General features: G+C 42.9%; 1 protein-coding gene across 2 annotated transcripts in view; it reads left to right on the top strand.

The window, feature by feature from the left end:
- GAREM1 (GRB2 associated regulator of MAPK1 subtype 1) overlaps positions 1-20,620 on the top strand; it is a 101,603-nt gene extending 80,983 nt beyond the window's left edge. For both annotated transcript variants that reach the window (XM_033065691.2, XM_033065703.1), the window contains 3 exons: positions 5,437-6,615; positions 11,628-11,794; positions 15,187-20,620. In XM_033065691.2, the coding sequence (XP_032921582.1) occupies positions 5,437-6,615; positions 11,628-11,794; positions 15,187-16,099 (2,259 nt within the window). In that variant the 3' untranslated portion in view covers positions 16,100-20,620. The remainder of the gene's footprint in view (positions 1-5,436; positions 6,616-11,627; positions 11,795-15,186) is intronic.
- Positions 20,621-23,064: the final 2,444 nt, after the last annotated feature.

The following is a 23,064-nucleotide window of genomic DNA, read 5'->3' as shown; positions in this document are numbered from 1 at the left end:
AGAGGTCCTGCTCCAAAAGGAACCTGGGTGGCAAGCACCATTCCCTTGTTGGCTCCTGATGTCCCACATCAAGAGATGCTCAGTGTTACAGCTCTGCAGTGTTATCTACCATGTTCTGGGTCGGTTTTAGAAACTGATTTATTTGAAACATTCCTTAAAGAGCACGGTAGCCACCTGTTAATGTAGCAATTAGGCAAAGTCCCCCTTATCCCAGAGGGAAATACATGTATACTAGCATGAGGACTTTTACTTGCTGATTCTGTCTTGAGAAACACTTTTTACCAACTTCCTTAAAAAGATTTGCCCATTTTTTTTTCTGCTAACAGCTCTTCTCAAGACACTGCTTTACATTTTAAAAATCTTTTCCCATTTTTGTGACATGTAAAATAAATCTAATATATATGATCTATTAAATATATATGTAGTGCTATGTTTGGTCCCTTGGCTCTAATAGTAAAACCATATGCTGTAGCTATGAATCAGAGACTTCACAGTTACAAAGAGCTCTAACAAAAAAAAAAAAATTTAATTGTATTTTTTAAGTGAATGCAATGCTTGCATTACTCTAATAAAATCTAGCAGGTATACCAACCAATATAAAGCCACTAATCATTGTTTAAAGGTGTTCTTATGTGTCCAGTTAAAGACTTCTGCTTCGAACTATAACAAATTAGAACAGCTGGAGTCCAAGACAGCATATTGACTCAGGTGTTACCAAAATCTATTATTCCAAGTTAGCCTTTCCTTAAGCAAAAGGAAGAGTATACCTGAGTTTTTCCAAAAAAACATTTCCTAAATAATCATTCATTGCTTTTCTGATGCCTGTCTTCTGCAGGACTTACAACTGGCTTTTCAATGTTATTGAAATTGCAGGAGTGTTAAAATAAAAAATATTGTAGTGACTTAGACCACTGCTGTTTTGCAGTGTGTTTGGTAAGGTGTCTGAATGCCTGTAAACCTTCTGGTCAGCATCCTGGCGTCAGCAGTGAACAGATAGCATGGATCAAGAGCTGACATTGGAAAGGAGAAGGCAAGAGGAGGAAGTTCTGGTTCTGTGGGTCTTCTGCATTCATTGTCCAGCGTGAATATCTAGTGATTCCTAGATGGCATTGGAGTGTAGTGTGGCAAACGCTATCTCTTTCACAAAGCTGGGATCGCTGGTTATTCTCACCTGATACCAATGAAAACTGGCTGAGAAGAGCAAAAGAAGGGCGAGTACAAAGTAAAACCACGGGAGTTGTTCTTACAGTGCATGAAACATTATTGTTAAAATGTATAAAGCCTTTCTTGGATATGTAATGCAGCTGAATGAAAGCTTCTTGGATGTCTTCTGCCTTCTGCAGCGTTACCTCTTTTTCAGAATTGAGTTATTTATTTAGGAGCTTACCACCAAAATGTATGATTATTTCTGCACTAGTCTGTCATCTGGACCACCTTAACTCTGCCACTCTGCACTGCTGTCTTGTATCCATCATAGTCCAGTGATACGCTGTGTCACGTCTGCTGGCTGGGACCTGCCACTAGCAGTCCAAGTGTTTGGAACAGTGTAGGGCTCTGCTACATCCCACCAGCCACTGCATAACAGGAAGCAAAGGGTGCCCAGAGAATGCTCTCAGCAGGGCTAGGAAGATGCAAATCCTGGTGGGTCAGTGCTGAAAGCTTAGAGGGAGATGGATCTCGTGTGAGGACTACCCATTATGCCTTCTAGGAATAATTTATGATATGCATTTTCATGTTGTCTATAAGTGTGCTATTTGGCACAGAACCATAGAATTGTTTAGGTCGGAAAAGACCTTTGAGATCATTAAATCCATCCATTAACCCAGTACTGTCAAGTCCACCAGTAAACTATGTCCCCAAGTGCCACATCTTTACGTCTTATAAATGCTTCCAGGAATGGTGACACACTTTCCTGGGAAGCTGTTCCAGTGAATGACAACCCTTTCGGTAAAGAAATTTTTCCTGATATCCAATCTAAACCTCCCCTGGTGCAGCTTGAGGCCATTTCCTCTTGTCCCATCTGTTCTTAGGAAATGCTCTGCATGACTAATTCCTGGGCTTCTGGAGGCCCTGTGAAGCTCACCAAACGCAAGGTAAAGCTGAACTCTTTGTTGATTTTTCGCTAAGTTTTGTGGCCGTTGATACAGTGAAATGTTTGAATGAACAAGACAGAAAGTCTGATTTTCATATGTCAGTGCTACAAGGACAAAGTAAGGATCATTTAGCCTAATGATCCTTAGCCTTTGTAATCTGCAGAACAAAAGCTGAGCAATATCTATGCACTGTTATGTGTATTGAGAGAGATATATATGATACGTGTGGTATATCTTTGTTGCCAGTATTCTGGAACACATATTTACCTACCAGTTTTAAACTATAAGTAGCCCAGTGGGATGTATCAGAAATCTTAACATCATCATAAGCAGAATTTAGTGGATAGAGATAAATTTCTGTGGTCTTAGACTTTTAATTTCACATTTTCAGTTTTTCTTATAATTTTGAGCAGTAACTGATACCTTAAATTTTTGTTGAAAGGGAAGACTGCAGAACAGTATTTTTCTCAGAGTGCTAAAGTGGAACTACAGCATCATCTTTCATTTTGTAAGATTTCATAGAATATACTGAGTTGGAAGGGACCCACAAGGAACATCAAGTCCAACTCCTTGCCTTGCACGAGACACTCCAAGAATCACACCGTGTGCCTGAGAACATTGTCCAAATGCTTCTTGAACTCTGTCAGGCTTAGTGCTGTGGCCACTTCCCTGGGGAGCCTGTTCAGTGCCCAAACATCTTCTGGGTGAAAAACCTTTTCCTGATATCCAACCTAAAACTCTCCTGACACAACTTCAGGTCATTCCCTTGAGTCTTGTCACTGGTCACACAGAGAACACTGTTTGCCCATGCTCTTCCCCTCCTGAGGAAATTGTAACTGCAATGAGGTCTCCCCTCTGTCTCTTCTCCAGGCTGAACAGACCAAGTGACCTCAGCTGTTCTTCATACGGTTTCTCCTCAAGGCCCTTCACATCCTCATGGCCCTCCTTTGGATACTTTCTAATAGTTTAGTGTCTTTTTTATATTATGGCTCCCAAAACTGCCCCCAGCACTCGAGGTGAGGCTGCCCCAGCTCAGAGCAGAGCAGGACAATGCCCTCCCCTGCCCAGCTGGTGATGCTGTGCCTGATGTCCTCCAGGACACGCTTGGCCCTCCTGGCTTCCAGGGCACTGCTGACTCATGTTCAACTAGCCAGTGACCAGGTCCCTTTCTACAGTGCTGCTCTCCAGCATGTTATTCCCCCATCTGTACACACATCAAGGGTTAAATTCAGCCTTATGTCACCTGTAATGATCCCGTGACTATATTTTTTTAACAATGAAAAAATGTTTTCCAGTGTTTTTCATTGAAAATAATCTTGTCTTTAAACATGCCAGTTGACTCTCAAAGCCCATTTGCTTTTTGGCTGGTTGAAGTGGATGACATCAATAAGTAGCTGCTCCACAAGACCTTCATTGTAAAGCTCAGTCATTTAGTTACCTCTGTGGTTTCACATCTGACCCACCGTTTCCTCCTACAGTGGCTTGTTTGTTTGTGAATCACCAGGGAACTCTAAGTTGGCCGAGGAGGAGCTCCCACAGCTGTAGGTTGTGACACCTCCCTTGCTCCGGACAGTATCCCACAAGTAGTGAGGAAAAGCTGTGATCGTGCAGCATCAAGTGAAAAATCCAACAGTGTCAAAGCAGCCATTTGTGGGGACTTGTTGAAACCAATACTCTCAGAGAAAACACCCTCTCAGAAAGAGCAGGGTGAGAGTGCATGGCACTGGCACAGAACCCTGTGTGTCCTCAGCCCTTATCAGCCCCTCGAAGGCAGGGCTGTGTGGCTGCAGCGCCAGTGCAGCGCTCTGTGACAGTTTGAGGAAGAACCAGCAATGAACGTCACACGGCGTTATCAGCAAAAGCACCCGCAGTGCTTTCCTTTCACGTCGCGGTGTTTCAAAACGCTGTCGGGCCAGCGGTGCAAACTGTGAATGAGTATTGCGTACCATAAATCCTAGTGGTTTCCTGGATTAGACCAATTAGTGTTTGTTTAGATAATTCAGGGTTCGAATGACTTCCTCTCCGGAAGCCCCGAGCCTGAAGTGCTAAGGCGGCACACTTCGCCTGAGCTGCCTGTGCAATTGCTCCGAGAGGCTTGCGGAAGATAATCACAGTTCTGCAAATACGGGGGGATTGCAGGTCACATCTTACAAGAGGAAGTGATAGTCACTGTGCTTGTCAGTTATTAACTTACTGGAATTGCAGCTTTGATTTTATGCGGTGACTATCGTGTGATGATACCAGGGTTTGAAGGCTGGAGTTTGAACTTCACTCAAGTCCATGAAGTCTTTAGGGGTTTTGGAGGTGGGGAAGAGATATACAATTTTAGCATATTGTTTTCATTGGCAATTTCAGTGGTATGTTCAATTTCTCAAATAAAATGGTCTATAACAGACCAGTAGTGTTTATCTGGTGCACCTTCATTTATGAGCAGGAATCTGCTGCTACCAAAGAATTGGGTGGGTTCTGTTAGGTCCCTGAAAAGGGCTTTTCATGTTAAACCACTCAAATATGAGGCAGCGCAGTCTTGTCTATAAAGAGTGATTTCAGTCATAAGGAAATAACTTCAAGACCGAATGAGCCTTGGACATCTGTTTTGTTGGAGTTTTTTTCCTGGTACAATTTCCATACTGGAAAAGCTCACACATGGCTGTGCATATGTTGTTTAATCTCTTAAATTGCAATTATGATCAAAAAATGAGGAAGGAAGTCTATGACTAGGAGAGCAAAGTGGGGGAGGGAGTTAGGCATATGGGATAGACTGATATTCTTGATTTCTCCTTCAGGGAATAGATGTCATCTGTCATTCCCCCTAGCCTGGAAAAGATTATATCAAAGGGATATGCTTCATCTGTAATGATGAAGTCACCTTTTCTTCTCCTCAGGGAGCTGAAGATGGTGAAAGAAGTTTGTTTCCCTCAAGAGCCTGGCAAATAAGTTCTAACAGCAGAAACAAAGGTGTGGGGAAAAGATACCCAAGGGAATCCAGACATGGTCTGTCATAGCTGTACACATAGCTGGCACAAGCAGCTATTTGAACTGCTGGAATATGTGGATTTGCCCTTTTTTAAAAAATGGTTATGTTCGTTCTCTTGCCTTCTTTGGCAGTTTTAGGTGGCTCTTGCCTCTCGAATAAGATGCAGGAATGTTATGAACAATTGAAAAGATTACTTTGCTGAACTTCAGCTTAAACACCTTGCAGTTGACCAGTCAGCTGTTCAAGTAAAGCTACTTTCATTTTTTCCAATACATAGTCTTCTAAGTTCATTCTCAAGATATTTGATGTCATTTGAAGAATTGTCTTCACTGAGGGGAAACCAATTTTTTTATTATTATTTTGCAGGTAGCTTCGGGTGAATGCAATGAGGACACTGAAGTTTACAACATTACCCTTAGTACTGGGGATGAGCTCACTTTAATGGGGCAAGCAGAAATCCTTTATGCAAAATCTTCTAAGGAGAAATCACGGCTCAACACCATCTTCAAAAAAATCGGGAAGCTTAATTCAATTAGTAAGCTAGGCAGAGGCAAAATGCCCTGCCTCATCTGCATGAACCACAGGACCAACGAGAGCATCAGTCTCCCTTTTCAGTGTAAGGGCAAGTTCAGCACCCGCAGCCCTCTGGAGGTGCAGATGCAAGAAGGTGAGCACACGATTCGCAATATAGTAGAGAAAACCAGGCTGCCTGTTAACGTGACTGTGCCAAGTCCTACACCAAGAAACCCTTATGACCTGCATTTCATCCGTGAGGGGCACAGGTACAAGTTTGTCAACATTCAGACCAAGACTGTGGTAGTTTGTTGCGTGCTTCGTGGAAACAAAATCATTCCCATGCATTTTCCCTTGCACTTGACACTTCCAAAATTTATTCTACCTGATAGTGTGGTGAAGGGGGAGCTGTGGCACGAACCCCTCATCCAGCACTGGTTTAATATATGCCAGGAACAGTTTGACATAGACGAGTACTCCCGTGCCGTGCGAGATGTGAAGACTGACTGGAACGATGACTGCAAGAGCCCCAAGAAGAGCCGGTGCACGGGGCACAGCCACGTGCCAAACTCCCTCAGCTACGCGCGGGACGAGCTCACACAGTCCTTCCACCGGCTCTCCGTGTGCGTCTACGGCAACAACTTGCATGGGAATAGCGAGGTGAACCTCCACGGCTGCAGGGACTTGTGCAACGAGTGGGCCCTGTTCTCTCACGATGCTCTTCAGTACCAGGAGTCCGGGGACAGCAGCAGCGATTACCTTTTCCCTGAAGTTAGCGAAGAATCGATGTTTCTGCCTACAAAACCAGAACTTCCTTACGAGGAGCTCTGGTTGGACCAAGGCTCTGGAAAGGGTGGTGATCAGCCTCTCTCTTGCTCACTGAGTGAGAAGAGCAAGTGTGACAGCTACAGAGGATCTTTCCGATCAAAGTGTGGTACCGCGTCTCTTCCTGTGCCTGCAACTATCGGAACAACCACAAAGTCTTCAGATGTTTCCCTACCTCCACCTCCAGTGCCTCCCAAATCAGAAGCAGTAAGTCAGGGTTATTTATGGTTTTTTGTTATATTTTTAGGTGGTGAAGAGTTTGCATGCAGATCTTTCTGGGGAATATTTAGTGGAAGGGGGAAGAGCACATACAGGGCAAGTGAACAGTCAGATTTTGCAAGATGTGCCACTTCAGCTAGTTTCCTACCGCGTGTACATAATGTCTTAAAAATCACAGGAGTATATTTAATATTACTGATCTAGTAGCTTAATCCTGATACTTTCAGGTGATATTTATTTTGGGTTTCTTGCTCACACAAACAAGGTCTAGGAATTGCTAAGTCACTTAATTCTCTTGCTTTCCGCATCATCTCTCCATGTGACCTCCATGTTTTCTCATATTTTCTGTGACCAGAGTGTATGGGGCATGACCCCACTTGGAAATGCCTCAGATTGCCTTAATGTGTCTTCAGTTAACAGGCTCTGATAATGAGAGCAGCTAGAATTTTTACAGATTTGTTTGTTAATGAGAGATTGTCTTCTGTATTATGAGCCTATAGCAGATTTTGAAGAATATTGTGTCATTGTCCTCAAGGAAACTTTATCAAATTAGACCTGAACTAATCACTCTGTACTGCTTATTGTTAGAAAATATGTTTAAATAGGAACTCTGCAGAATTGATAAATGAGCCTTCTAGAGGACTCAGTTGTAAACAGAGCATGTTTCCTGGCCTAAGGTTTTTAATGAAAACTCATGGGAGAAATTACTTCTCCAAACCTGAAATATCATGGAGACTTTGGAGGAAAAAATGCAAATGTATTTTATCAATGGGAGCATATGTGGACTGGATGGAGAATTCACCTATTATGTAGTCTCTTGCCATAGTCCTAAGAATGATTAAAAAGCAAAAAAAAAAAAAAAAAGAAAACAAAGAAAGAATGTCCCCCAGGAAAGAATGTCTAGGAGTCTTTAGCAAACTGTCAGTGATGTATATATATTGCAAGAATCTTGGTGGATATAATTTTTTAACAAATTTGTTTTGCAGGGTTTTTTCTGGAATTAAAAAAAATACCATTCCACTTGCAAGCCCTATGGTGATTTCAAGACTGTACAGTAAATTAAGACTAATTTGAGACCAAAGTGCAGCAAACCATGATGATCCCATACTTCTCCTATTGCCATCTAACAGTCCAGTGGTGTTGGCTTGTAGTAGTAGTAGTGGTATCCTTGATCTTGTGAGTCATTCATACTGGGTTAGCCTGCAGTGGATTTCTCTGGGGATGCCCCTGGCCAGGCTCTGCGCTTCATGGGGAGATGCAGTGAGGAGAGGGGAGGAGGGCACAAAATGCCCAACTGCAGCCCTTGGACTGTGCCACCAAAACTCCCCTGAAAAGCAAATGCAGCAGCTGGAGCAGCAGGAAAGGCAAGATACTCTGTCTTCTCAACAAAGTGTTTATGTGCAGTGTTAAGTGCAGGAACCCAAGAGCACTTCCTTGCCTCTGAGGTCAGGTATGCACTGACACTTTGTCCAGACTCTTGGACAGGTGCCCAGCAGCACCATATTGAGATGAGGCTGCCTGGCAGCCTACACTGACGTTAACCAGCATGGGGCTGGTCCCACCCTCCTCCTCCTCCTCCTCCTCCTTTCCCAGGCACATCGTCCTGGCTTCCCTTTTGTGCTGGCTCTGGCACTCCTGTGCCTGGGCAGGCAGCCAGGTCTGGATCTGGAAAATGATTAGTTTCCTGCTGATTTCTGTGAACTGAACTGCTTCTGCACAGGGTCAGAGGAGTGCTGGAGTGGGTGGTGGGGGAGGAAGGCTGCCCCAGCAGCCAGGTGAGAGCAGCCCTTGTGGCATGGGGGTGCTGACCACCTGGGTCATGCCTGAGACATGAGGGTCTTACATCATCCCTGAGGTGTGGGCAGTGGGGTGCTGGGACAGCTGTGGAGCACCTGCACGGCATCAGAGTGGACCCTCACACCTGGGGAATCCCCATGACTCCCTTTGGGGACAGCAGGGTGGCACTTGGTGTAGATGTGTCTGTTGCCGTTTAGAGTTATTCTGGAAAGTGTGCAATTTTGTCATGTGTGCTTACATTGCTGAGGTAATGTGTGAGTGCTGTCAGCAGTTTTGGTGTTGCTTTGTAGCCATTTTGGAGAAATAACTACTGGTAAAGATATTAGCTGGGGTTTAGAGGTGGACGGGGGTGCAGCCCCATTAAAAATAAAACTAAACTAAAAACATATATTTCCATAGATTTTAATAGTTTAGACTTGTTTTTATGGCTTCCTGGAACAGCTTTGGAGTGAGTATCAGTGACCTACTGAATTCATCTGTGGGCCGGGGCCGAGGAGATGTGTGCATGGTTTCCATGTAGGTATTTATAGAGAAAGTAGATCTCAGGAGCTGCTGGTGAACATGCGGTTTAGTCATCACTCCCTCTAGAATGATATTCCATATTCCATAGCATTTCTGTGTAAAGGCTGGCTGGCAATTGTATTTTTGCACTAAATTTAAAATGTGTGTCCAAGAGGTGCTTGCAGGACAGGAAAGGACATCTGGGTATTTCAGAAGCTGTTCTGGTTTTCTTCTCTCCAGCAGGATGAAGCACTGTGATATATCACGTGTATTTTCTAAATACCTTTCGGAAAATCAAACTAGCGTGAAGGCAGAAGGCAGAGAAGGGGGGAATAACCTCTGAATTAAGGCCTGTAAATTAGTAATTTCTTCATTCCCCAAACACTACTTTGCATAAAATCAGAGGCTGTTTTCCTGATTGATACAAAGCACATCCCTAATGGAGTGCACCGGAAGTTCAGGCTCCCGTGGGCGAGGAGCGTGGAGCTGCTCTGTGTTACGCTCGCAGTCATACTGGTGACAGGGCAGGTTTTATCCAGGCAGCCTCAGAGCTGCTGGCTGCAATGGGCACCCCTGATGCCCAGATTCAGCAGTGACAGCCCAGGGCCTAGATGGGGCTGGCAGGGCTTGGGATGGCAGCAAGGAAGAGGAGCAGAGATCTCAAAAGCAATGTAGCACCTCGGGCCACTGGAAATGGGTCACCATTCCTAGGTCACAGGAAGGAGGGTTGGAGCATGAGAGAACTCAGTGTCAAATAGAAGTTTCAGGTTGTGCAATGTAAATAAATGTGTTTATCTGTGTCTGGCAGCCATGTGATGCCGAGTGCTTCCAGGGCAAAGAGTATTTCCAGCTAAGAGCAGCAGCCACCGAGGTCTTTGTCCTGTCACACCGTGGCTGTTACACTCATCTCCTGTATTTATTTCACTGCCATTCCCTTGGACCTAGTGAGCATGGCTTTCCTAAAGCTTCATGTCATCTGTTTAATCTGCAAAATCTCTCTTTTTTATTCCTCTTTTGGGTTTTCTGGGGGCTGTGTGTTGCAGCTATAATTGTGGTTTTGTGACAGGACCAATTGGGACTGCAAACAGGTATTATTTATGGCTTTGTTCTGATCTGCAGTCTGGGTCAAGAGTTTGGTATATTTGTTATGCCAGCACCTTTGCATTCCTCAGTCTTCCCAGGAAAGAGAAGCTTTAAGCCCTTGACCATCTGCTGTGCTCCAAGAGCTCCTCTGAATGGTCTCTCTAACCCCATGGATATATATTAAATAGCATTCAGTATTAGCTTTGCCTGTTCTGACTTGGGGGGAAGAAAAGTCTTCAGGCATCCTTGGGGCACAGTGCTAAAATGTTGAAGAGTTTTATGCCTGAATTCACTAACAAACATGAATAAAATTGATTCATTTTTTTCCCCTTCCTTGAAAGAGCAAATAAGAACCCTTAGAACAAGATTTATTTCAGTGTTTTATGCTGTCGGGCATTTCCTGTAATTTTGATTTGTTTTGAATTAAGGAAAAAATGTACCACAATGTCCTAGTCCCCAGTTTTCCATTTCACAAAACTACTAAATATGTTGTTGCATTTTGAAAGCACCAAAGTGGATTGCAAAAGGTTCCACATTTATTTTGCTTTTAAATAAATTAAATCATTTTAATTGTGTGTTGCAGAATTGCTAAGATAACTTTTAGCTCTGCAATGTTGTAAAATTTAAAAATAAACTTCAACTTTCAAACAAAAAAATAATTTCCCTTTTCTGAGGCATCTGAGACTGTTTCAGACAAGGAGAACATAGAGGTCTCCTCCTGCCCAGGGGCAGGTGGTGAATCATTAAAAATCTTGCCTAGCAGCTGAATTTTCAGCAGCCTTCTCACCTCTAGCCCTACTAAATAAAGTTGCTCTCCCAAATATGTCCTGATATGATTAAGTCCTTAATTCCATCATATTTTCCATGGAGATGGATGCTGATATTTTGCTCCTACCCAGGCACACCACACTAAATTTCAGGTGAGCAGTGCTACAGCTGTGTGTTTTAAGCTGTGAGGCTGTCTGGCTGCACAGAGCAGCCCTGTCAGTGTACACCTTTCCACTTGTACATTTTGGACAGCCTGCACTGCTTTGGCAGCTACAGAAGGACTGAAGCTCCAAGTTTGAATCCAGAAGCTGGTAAATATGAGATAAATGTACTATTCTTGAGGGAGGGAGGCTGGGAATCATCTTAGAGTTGGATGACTGACTATCACTGGTGAAGTAAGTCAGGAAACATCAAAGTATATTGAGATCTTTTCATTATATAAGCTTGGTTTATTACATCTAAATAAACAACACTAATGAAGTTTAGGCATAATGAATTGCTCCTTACAGAATGTGTAATATCAGGAACAGTCTGTCTGATTTTCTGTGTTACTGGAAGATTCTTTTACATTGTTTCATTGCTGCTACTTTTTAAATGAGTGGATATCAAACTGCTGAAATGTGCGCTAGAAAAGATTGCTGGTTATTCTACCACTGGCAAAGCATTCTTTTGGGCTGCTTTGACAGCTACATACTGTTGCAAATGTATAAACTTTTTCATTTCTCTCTTCTCCTCCCTTTTTAATTATTTCCTTTCAAAGAATAAGGCAGAACCAGATGTGCTTCATCTGGTTGAGGCTGCTGTTGCCCAGATTTTCTTGCTGCTTGCTTACATGTTCTTCTTTTGCACAGGTAAAAGAGGAATGCAGGCTCCTCAACGCTCCACCGGTCCCACCTCGGAGTTCAAAGCCGTCCTCCACCAGTCCTTCCATCCCTCCTCGCACAGTGAAACCTGCTCGACAGCAGACCCGCTCTCCCAGCCCCACTCTGTCCTACTACTCCTCAGGACTGCACAACATGTATGTGTTTGAGCTCTGGGAGCACCCTGCTAGCCCTTTCTGAGAAAGTTAAATTTAGCGCTGCTCTTTTTGAAGTCACGGTGCTGTGTCAGGCTTGCTGACTTTCAGTGAACCGGGCTGACCTGTCAAGTTCTTTTTAAAGATTCAAAAGGAAGAAAAGCTCCAGCAGAAGCTATGTTTTACTAGATAGGACATAACAGTTTGTATTAAACACCTGCACACATTGCTAGAGGCAATATCACTCGTAGGTGACACAGGCTGTGTAGTTAAAAGATCATGTGTAGTTCTCCATGTCTCTTGAAAGGCTTGAATCTTCAGACCACTTCAAAGCTAGTTTTTGGGTGGGATTGCAGTGCTGCATGCAGTGCAGCCAGCATGGATAATCAGGGACACAAAAAGAGTGTGGTAATCCAGAAATGTGTTGTGCTAACTGTATGGGAACCTACAGAGTGGATGTGGTGGAGGACAGAAAGACCAGCAGACACCACTAAGTGTGAAGTGAGGTGTAGCAGAAGGAGGCCAGACAGCTTCTACATCAAACACACTTCAGCACAAACCCAACCCACAAACTAGAAAATCCACCCAGCCTGGTTGAAAATTGACAGTAAATTCTGAATTATCTGGCTGCATTGCTTTTCTTAGTGATACAGTGTCCTTCCTTTGGCTTCAGAAAGTATATGAACTTTCTGAAGCATCTCCTTTTTGCCTTGGATGTCTTCTTGCCATTTTTTTTTTTTTGGTGCCCCTTCAATGACACAATCCTACCTGTGTGGATATTACAAATTCATCTGAAACATCACTGAATTCATTTCAGCCTGGGTGCCGTTGGTATAACAACTTCTGCTGGAATTGCCTTACTAAGCCGTACTGCACATTTGCAGCTTAGTGTTGTGGATCTGGCAATGATCACTCTAGATCAAGGCTGCTTGCTTATTTTATGAAAGCCTGTTGGGTAGCTCTGTCAAGGTCTACTCCACAGGAGGCTGAGCACAAGACCTCCCAGATTTAGGGGCCCACCAAATGCTGCTTTCTCTCTTTGTAGTCAAGAATACATCTGCCTTTCAAAAAACTAGGAAAAAACTAGGAAAACAGAAGTGAAATTTCTCAGGATTGCAAAAGGTTGTAGTGAGATGGGGGTCAGTCTTTTCTCCCAGCTAGCAAGCAAAAGAATGAGAAGAAAAGGCCCAAAATTGCACCAGGGGAGGTTTAGATTGGATGTTAGGAAAAATTTCTTCATGGAAAGGGCTGTCAAACATTAGAACAGGCTGCTCTGGGAAGTGTTGGAGTCACTATGCCTGGAAGTGTTCCAAAAAAGTGTAGATGTGTCACTTGGGGACATGGTTTAGTGTGGACTTGGCAGTGCTGGGTTAATAGTTGGATTGATGATCTTAGAGGTCTTTTCCAACCTAAACAGTTCTGTGATTCTGTGATTTGCCTTGACTTTCACAATATTTGCATGAAATTCATCTTCAGCTGGGTCCAGTCCAGATGTCTACATTTTGGTAGAGCTGACCTGGTGTTGCAGAGGAAGCTGCTAGAAAATTGCCATTGTGTGGAGTAACAAGATTGCTTTGCCATTTATGTCAATGATTTGTTTTCTGGATCATAAAGGGTTGCAGACAGTATTTTAAATAGAAAAATAGTCAGTATGATTTGTCCTTGTCTGCCTCTAAAAATGCCTGATACCTGACTTCAGCTGTATTTGAGGCTTGTCTTATGTCCTTCTGCATTGAGTCCTAGACAGTTCATTTTAGTGGAGAACAAATAAGGAAAGAAATACGTTCGAAAATGTTAAAATATTATCAGTTTTCAGAAATTCCATTCATTTTTTAACTTAATAAATGTTCCAGTTCTAGTATGCAGTTAGAGAACAGAAACTGGATCAGTCAATTTAATTGCTCTGCATGGTTGGTTGTTTAGAACACCTCACTGACTGTTTTCTCAGCTTGACAGCTTTGTTTGTGAAAAATAGTTTACACTGTGTGCAATATACCATTTGGCCTTTAAGTAGCCAGAAGTGACTGGTTGATGGTGTATCCCTGTTGAGGGAGCAAAACTCTATGTCTCATTTTGAAAACATCCAGCTGCTTTACCTGTCAGACTTGTGTTAGTGACATAAAAGGAAGAAAAGTTTGGAAGGCACAGAATGGAGACTGAGAGATGGTTAGAAAGAGGGAAACTGCATCTGTTAGGACAGATATTTTCCAGTGATGTAGATTAGGGCTGTTTTTACACATCTGCACTTTGTATTTGATCTTGGCAAGTCCAGATTGGCTTCCTCTCTGATCCACTGTAAGTACACAGGGAAGTAATTTTGTGTCAATCCATTGAAAACTGTGCTGTTTTTTTGATAGCTGCTCCATTCTCAAATAGTTTTCACTGAGCTGTCATAGGGTGACTGTTGAGTTTCTTTCTTGAGTAGTTAATTTTCAGGAGAGACAAGAAAGTAATTACACAATTGTTTTCAACTGTTGGGTTCTGTCTGTTGTGTTGAGTAAGGATTTTATAAGTCTGCTAATTGTTTTTCCAATGTTCTGGTTTAATTGGCCGAAATTCCAAAGATCAGCACAATCTTTCAGATTTTCTTTCAGAAAGTGGCATAAAATCAGCAAACATTTGCTTTTGATAACAGGTTGTGTAGTTTTGTTGTCATCTCCGTCTCTCGGGAACACCTGGATATAAACTGTCAGTTCCCTTGGACAGGCTGAGCTCAGTTCACCACCTGGAAAAGGATCCAGGGTAACTTTCTTTAGGTGCCTTTGAAGAGCAAGTGTTTAACATCAAAGTGTTTTAAAGATCCAGGCACACTAGCAAATTGTTCTGGGTAAAGCTTAAAGCCTGATACTTCAGCACGTCCAGCCAGGTCTGCTTGCCCTTCCAGCTGAAACTCTTCCTTTGGCAGTGAGCATTAACTCACTCCTTGTCTCTGTACTCTGCACTGGTGCACATGGCCTAGTGCAGTGGTGACCTACCCTCAATGTGACACATCTGTGGTGTATATTTATAGAAAAGTACTGGATTAGAACATCTTTCTAGTGTATGTGAGACTGTTTCTTATCTGTGGTGGTATCCCTCAGGAATTCAACAGTGAAAAACTGAGTATTTGTGAGATGACACAGAACTGAATTGAGACATCTACTTTTTTATGAGCTTTCAAAACCAAGACATGAGGCTTTTGGTATTAGCAGCATCTTGTCAGACTTGTAGAAGGGGTGAAGGGACTGTCAATGCCTTAGTTCAAACATGTTAATTCAAATGTGAAAAGTTCTTCTGGAGGAAAGAAGATTCTTTCCTTGTGAGGGTCACCCTCTGACTCTGTAAGATGATTTATGAGCTTATTGAAATGCCAATTTTTTTTTACTTACAACATCCTTTCTGTTTTGTTCCTTAAGTAATGTCACAGAGAGCGACACCACCAACCCAACTGAGAGCACACCTGTTTCCTGCTACCCATGTAACATGATGAAAACTGAATCCAAAGAGCCTGAGAGCACAATGCCTTTGGGAAGCCCCTCAGCTGAAGCTCTGCCTTCGAGGTTATCTTGGCCAAACCATTTTTCAGGAACTGCTGAAGGCCTGAATAGGAGTGATTTCCTGCTTGACCCAAGCAGGAGCTATAGTTACCCCAGACAGAAGACTCCAGGTACGCCAAAGAGAAACTGTCCAGCGCCTTTGACTTTTGATTTTGATGGGTGTGAGCTCCCAACAGGGTACTCCCCCCTGACTCCAGCAGAGTTCACAAACACCATCTCCAGCTGTCCAAAGTCAGCAAGTTACTCTCTAGACTGCACTGATGAGAAAACTCTGGGAGTCAGCAACACAAAGCAGAGCCATTCGTGTCCTGCCTTACCTCCTCGGGCGCCGAAGTCAAGTGAAGATAAGACAGTGACAGACATGTGTCCCTTGCCACTGAAAATAGATGGTGCCGAAGAGGAATCAAAAGCTGGCTCTCCAGTCGTCTTGGAGGATCAGTATCTCACTAAAAAGGGCATGCAGGATACATTCTCTGTGTCTTACCCCTTCTCATCTCCCCTTCACCTCCAGTTAGCACCAAGGTCTTGTGGGGATGGCTCTCCCTGGCAGCCACCCACAGACCTTTCTGGACTCTCAATAGAGGAAGTGTCTAAATCGCTGAGGTTTATTGGTCTGTCAGAAGATGTCATATCATTTTTTGTCACAGAGAAGATTGATGGCAATTTACTGGTTCAACTCACAGAAGAAATCCTATCAGAAGATTTCAAGCTAAGCAAATTGCAGGTTAAAAAAATATTACAGTTCATTAATGGCTGGCGGCCCAAGATGTGATGCTGGCTAGTTTTTAGTGACACTGTACTCAATATATTTGAGCTAATACATCACTTCCTGGTTTTTTGCACTAAAAATTCTTCTTGTAAATAGTAGTAGAAAAATTCTTACTATGCAGATAAACATTTTTCAGTGGTGAATGGACTTTTTTTTTCTATGTCAATAATAAAAGTAGAGAATCTGCAGAGGTGTGCCTTTGTGCATCCCTGAACATTCAACAGCTGCTAAAAACTGGACACTAAGGGAACTTTGACTTCAGTCTGTTAAGACTTAGTCGTATTTATTACTGAACAATTTGATGCTGAAAGACACACATCAATCCAGTTTACAATTTTGTGTTAACTGCAAAAAAAGTTATTTCTTATGGGATTATTTCTGTTCACATAATATTTGGCAACATGCTGTGACGTGCAGATATACAAAAGCATTGGTTTTGACACTACATCTGAAAGTGTTAAGAATTGCTGTGAAGTGCCACTAATACACTATTCTTGCAGCATTATTTTTATTAACAGTATCTTCCTGACTGTCTGTAACATGGATGCATTTTCCATGTTGCTTTGAGCAAAAAGAGTTAAATGTTTTTAAACCAAGAGTCATGCTTAGCTCGTTGCCCAGAGGGGAGGGAGAAGGGGGATTTTCTACTGAGCCACTCTGCCCTGGCCAATTAAAAGTTTATGACCTGTAGATTTCAAAAGTTGCTTTTGTAGTCGGATGACTGGAGTAAATAGCATGACTTCTGGTCGTGCAGCTTTCTCATGGGAAAAGCAGTTCAGTGCACAGGCTCTTTTCTCAGCAGATCCTGCCTGCTGCAGCAGCCTGCTAGCACAGCCCTTGCAGGAGCCATGCTGTGGTGGAAGGTAACAACTCCTTGTGTTTCTTCTGCTGCTGTTCTGATTGTCTGAAAATGTGCTTGGTCTGCTCTCCTAATCCTGCAGTCTGACCTGTGTGGGAAGGTGATAGTGCTCCTGTGTCATGCCTTTGAAATAAAGTGCTGGCATGGTGGGAGGGATCGGAAACAGAGCATGGCATGCTGCTGAGAATGGGCTGAGGGAGGTTTTGGGCCATGCCACAGGAAATGCTTGTGATCTTTTCAGTTCACCTGTCTTGTTTGCAGTGGGCTAGGAGGATGTGGGTGTCAAAGTGGAAGGGGCTGCAGCATCAAAGGATGTGCTAATTCAGTTGCCCAGCTGCAAAAACTCACTGCAGTAGATGTCACATGGAAGTAGCAGTTAAAAGGGAGCACAGTGATGGTAAGTGGGCAGTAGTCAGCCCCTGGAGACCTCTCAGATTTAACTGCTGAAAAGGCTAGGAATAGGATTAACTTTTGACAGTACTTTGTGGATTTCTTGTAGTTGTCAGAGCTTTCTGAAATGTGTCTAAATAACCCCAGGATCCCCCTGCCTTTATATACTGGATTCAAGGATTTATGGAGATCCTCAGGCAACAGTCTGTGTTGTCCCTTCCTCCTCAGCAAGTGTGCATGCCCAGGATCCTCAGGTGATCAGAGCTAGGAATGCTAGCACAACTTCACCTTCACTTACTGCTGAACAGAGCCCTGGCCAGGAGAGCACCATCACCTGCCTTGCTTACCTTTTGGATTAAAAAATATCTCTATTGCAGGGCACGTAGTTGGAAGCATCAAGAGAAAATACAGAGCAGAGACAAAAATGCTAGATTTGCCTGTTTTCTCAACCATATTGACTCATTACACATTTCATGTCATGTCACCATGCCAAAGCCAAGATGCATTATTTGTCCTGCAGTAATGCAAACCACCAGTTGCCAACCAGAAAGCAAAGCCCAGTTGTTGTGGGTACTATAGAGCCAACAAATGTCCCAACAGAAAAACCCTCAAGAGTTCATAATACTGTTTATCATAATGTATTGACTTTTAGCAATGGATCAATAGCTTTCTCCAAATGCTTTCTAATTAGCATTCTAAAATATTTTAGCTTCAAATAAGACTAGATCTAATTCAGATACTGTTCAGATGTGTATGCTTGTTGGTAGACCACATGCAAGTTGAAACCAACAGCCTTTTAAACCTTGCTATGTCAGATGAGGATTCAAATATGAAAGGGCCAAATCTTTAATGCCAGACACTTGCTATTGTTTTGCTTAGCTTGTTAATTCTAGGTTAAAAGCCCAAAAATATCTAAAATTTTTAAAAAAAGAAAATATTGCATTCCTGATAATATTAACAGTAAATATTGCTGGAACCCCCCAGAATATTAATATCCCTGTGGAAGTAGTTTTATTTGACTGTGGATTCACACCTATTCTATTATCTCTGCTTACCTGCTTGAAGTGGTTATTCTTGCAAAGAGACTGGTGGAATTTACATTCACATCATCGTGCTGCATTAACATCCCATGTGGATAAACCAAATAGAGCTGGCCCACAGAAAGGCCTAGAAATGTGCATTGATTGCATTAGCTGAGCCTGTGTGCCAAAGTACAGCTAAAACCCCTAACTGCAAACTTCCTATTGCTGGCCTTCCAGTTGTCTCATTCCAACTTGGCACTGCTTACTTACTTTTATGCATTATGTATTAACATTTAACTTTTCCTTTTGCCCTTAGCCACTCATCACCTTCACTTTCCAAGCCATTTTTGGGGATTTCGGTGTTCCTAACATTTGTATTCTGTGAGTTATATGGCTCTGGTGTCAATCTACCTGCTGTGGTCCTCGAGCTGAAGTGTCTGCTCTGGTGAGATCAGTGGAGTGATGAGCAAACTGGGCAGGTGGAGTGCTGTGGCTCAGCCTTTGGATCCTAGGTTATGGAAAGGGCTACCTTTCTAAAGGTAGCTACGGCTGTGGAAACTCCCAAGCACAGCACGGAGGTCAGCAGTCAGGAAAACCAATCTGGTTTTGGACAGTAGTGGAGTCCAGCCACATTGATGGGAGTTGTGTTGGTTGTCTTTGGGGCCTGAGAGCTGTAACCATTGAGCATTATGGCAGAGCGGGCCTAAAATCACATTTTCAAGGCAGTCCACTAAAATAGGCCAGTCCTAACCTTGGATTTCTTTCCTCAGATTAATTGGTTATCGATGTCTGAGCTGTGTGTTATCCTTGGGGTTTTTGTTTGTGTGGAGGTTTTGGTAGCAAAAAACACGTCATGTCATTGTGCATGGAGCTGTCTCTCTGTCCTGCACCAGGAAACATATCCTTTCTATGCAACTGTCATGTGTTGGCACAAGGACTGATGCTGCCTTCAGCAGTGGAAGCTGGATTCTGGTATGGAGGCTTTTCTGGAGGTGGACACCAAATTGGGCAGGGGAGGGATGGAGAGGAAACTTGAGGGACAATGGTAGTTTCTTTCAAATGCTCATTGTGCCTAGGATTAAGATTCTTTGTTTTGCTGCCTGCCTGGCTAACCAAAGCTGTGTTGACAGCAACTCAAAGTGCGTATTTGCGTTCTTATTCTTACCATTTTGTAAAAATTGCCTACGGCTAGAAGCTTAGACAGAAAACATTTGGTCCATCCAAAATTAGAAGGGAAATGCATTTTGAAGTGTTCTTTTCAGCTAGAAGCAAGGGTTAGAATTTGCTGTCTATTGCTGTGTATTTTCTAATACAACAGGTTTACTTGCCACTTAAATAAACTTTTTTCCACATCAACAGCTTCAAGAGAAACAGTGTAAACTGCCTGAAAACACGCTGTTTCAAACCTGTCTATAAATAATTGTTTTCTCTTATGTTTTCATCTTGAATCAACTTCTTGATTGTCCCCCTCAACAAAACAAATTGTGCTGGCACCAGCTTCTTGTGTGCTTCCCAGTGGGCTGCCTGCCTGTGGCACGGGCCAGCCAAGTCCTGCCTGCAGGCCAGGCAGGAGGTTACAGCACAGTACTGAACAGCCAAACACCAGCCCTGGGAGAGGACCACAGCTTAGCCCAGCTCTCCTGGCTCCTCTTTCTGATGCTGTGAAATTGCAGCTTTCCTGTACACAAGCCTGAAGGTACAGATGAAATCCTAATATGCAAGAGGGATCTTCCTTTTTATTTATAGGCATGGCAGGGCAGTGGGGAAATGCCAGCCCCTTGTTTAGACCTAGCAATAAATGACTCTTCGTTTTGTTTTGTCTTAAACTCCTACTAGTCCAGGAGTTGTTCAGACTTCACAATTTTTGTGTGTAATAACCAAATTTTCAGTGTGAAAATCTGCAGAGTGATTCTCTTGACTTGGACAATCTTCTGAATTGTATTAAAAATATGTTTGTTCTTAGCTCTTTAGATTCACTTTGGGTATGTCAAAAAAGTAACACTTGGGAAAAAAAAAAAAAGAAAAAAGAAAAAAAGAAAAAGCCCCTAAACTTTGGCTTAGTACATTTCCGTTATAAAACGAAGCATGGGTTTTGTGGAATTCTGTGCTGTTTTGGGCTTTTGTGTAAAAGGCTGAAGGCAGATTGTTATTTAAACCAGGTGCAAATAAATATCCCTGTAATGTATATGAACAAATTTAAACCGTGTATTGTAAGTATATAAACTGTATATTAAAGACACTATTTTCATGATACTTCAAATGTGTACAGAATTTGTTGTACTAAATTGATCGGGTTGCATGTATTATATAAAAGGGTTGATTTTCATTTAGTAATTTCACTGACTTATCCTCTTGCTCATCTCGGTATAGTTTGGAAATAAGCACTTCTCAAACAGTGAATTTAGCAAAGTAGGGTTTGGATAATTGAGAGGAGTAATCAGGCTTTTGCATGTAACCTCTCAAGACGTTACTTTTCCCTGTCTTGTAATTTCACTCATTCCCCTTCAGCAAGAGTATTGAGCTGTGTTTCCCCAAAGAATTTGTCGCCAGACAGCTTGCCTGTCTCAAGGAGACATTCACCTGAAACATTATTTTCCCAAGCTCTATTATCTTTGTTTTGGAGGGAAGCACTCAATTATAATTTGGATATGTTTTTAAGTGCAAGTCCATATGCAAATATTCCTGCTTTGCAGAAAGTTTCTGAGGCATGGGGAGGAAATCAGAGACAAAACAGTGTTGTGCTGTGGGTTGCAGGTTGCCTATTCTCACTTCCCTTGATATTGGCAGTGGAGGGAAATGTCAACTCTACAACCATCAACGTGTTATCTACATAAGTTGCTGCTGTGCCAGATTCCTTTGGGCTGAAGTTTCATTCGCTGATACCAGGCCGAGAGAAAGTTTACTACAGCACAACAGTAGTTGTGGAAGGATTTATGGAAGGAGTCATTGCTATATGCTTATGAGACATAAAGCAGGGCAGAATCTGACACAGTAGTTGCCGTTGGATTTGAGACAGATGGGGTTTCCTTGCCTTCAACCCTCATATCTGGGAGAGGAAAGAACTGTGTCTGGAGGCAGGATGTGCATCACAGGGTGATGAGGGGAGGGACAGAGAGGAGCAGAATTACTTTCACAAGTTAAGAAAAATCTCATTCACCATGAACAGGTCTGTCTAGGGCACATATCTGCTCCCCTCTTCTAAGAAGGGAAAGAAAAATATTTAATTGTTTGAAGGCTCCAGTTAATTGGCTTCAGCCTGAGAAAAAAGATCTACAGGATATAGAATAGCATTCACTCGTTGCAGGAGAAGTGAAGGGCTGTAGCCCAAATCAAAATATGTTCATCTCCCTCTCAGGAAAGTGATAAACCAGGCAGCTATATTATTCATATATATGTATATATATTAGTACAGAAGTCATCAAGCCTGCCATAAATCTCCTGATCAGTCACCATGGCTACCTATGAACATGAATAAAGAATAGAGGCAGGGTTGAGACCTGAAAACACAGCTCTGTTCTCTTTGGAAAGTGCAAACTTAATGCTCTTGGACATGCTTCTCCTCTTGGTGTGACACAATCAACTAGAGCTCTCCTGGGTCTCTCAGATGTGTATATCCCTTGTTCTCCCTCCCCCTGGGGCTCCTGTCCTTGAGCTGCTGTGGGGCTGGGGTGCTGACAGAGCCTGACGTCCTGCCTCGTGTCGCTGGTGATTAATCCCTGACGTCCTTGGTTGCAGAGGACTGCTCTAGCTCAGGTCATCACTAGCTTAGGGCACCCTACACCACGCTCTGCTGCCCAGGTATAAACACTTTTGTGTCACCAGATGCACACGTCACATGTAACCACTTTCTCCTGTGCACTGAGTGACTCAAAGCTGCAAACCTGGGCGAATCTCCCATGTTCTCCCCTTTTTCTGTGCTGTGAGCGCATGATGGGATTTGCCGTTGCAGAAAGAACATAAAATCAGTCCTGCTTGGGCAGTTGCCCTTGGTGATTTTGCTTAGGCTCTCAGTGCTGCGGGACCATTTCCCTAGCAGCCTCACTTCCATGGTAGCATTATTTTTAGGTGTTCCCTTGGCACCCCTTGCTGGCCACCGCCTCTGCCTGTATAGGTGACTGTTGGAACAGCAGCTCTGGTAGTTCCACAAAAACTCACTATTATTTCTTTCTGTATAAAGAATTCTTTTCTCTTGCCTGTGATTGTCACACTCAATGAAGATCAATTTTTGTTGAAAGCTGGCAGTATTTATATTTTTATTCAGCTGCCTGGGTCTGGCATTTCTCCTTTCCCCTCAGGATAAATAATTTTGTATTCATTCTTACTTGGCATAATGAAGAGCTGACATGAAGAGTGGCTTTGAAAAGTAGGTGTCTTCTCATCATTCTCTCCATCAGATTCCAAAGGTGGAAAGCTCAAAATGGGTGACCAGGCCACCACAACAGAAATACGACTCAAATATTTATTTATTTATTGCTCAATGAGACCTCAAAATGCCCTTGACTCCTGGGTGGGACAAAAGGAATCTCTTGCCAAACATGCTTGGAATAAATGAAAACCATTCCTCACAGGGAGTCTGGGTAGAAGGAAAAAGAATAAAAGGGAAAAAAACAGGAATGAAGGAGAAAACATTTCTAAGGTGCCAAGGCTAAGGAGCTGGCAGTGAAGTGGAGAGTTGTGTCCCCTGGCTGTGTGTGGCT

This window comes from Catharus ustulatus, chromosome 1 (genome assembly GCF_009819885.2).
Source record: "Catharus ustulatus isolate bCatUst1 chromosome 1, bCatUst1.pri.v2, whole genome shotgun sequence".
NCBI lineage: Eukaryota > Metazoa > Chordata > Aves > Passeriformes > Turdidae > Catharus > Catharus ustulatus.
The sequence above is the reverse complement of the archived record's forward strand: the minus strand, read 5'-3'. Positions and strand labels throughout refer to the sequence as shown.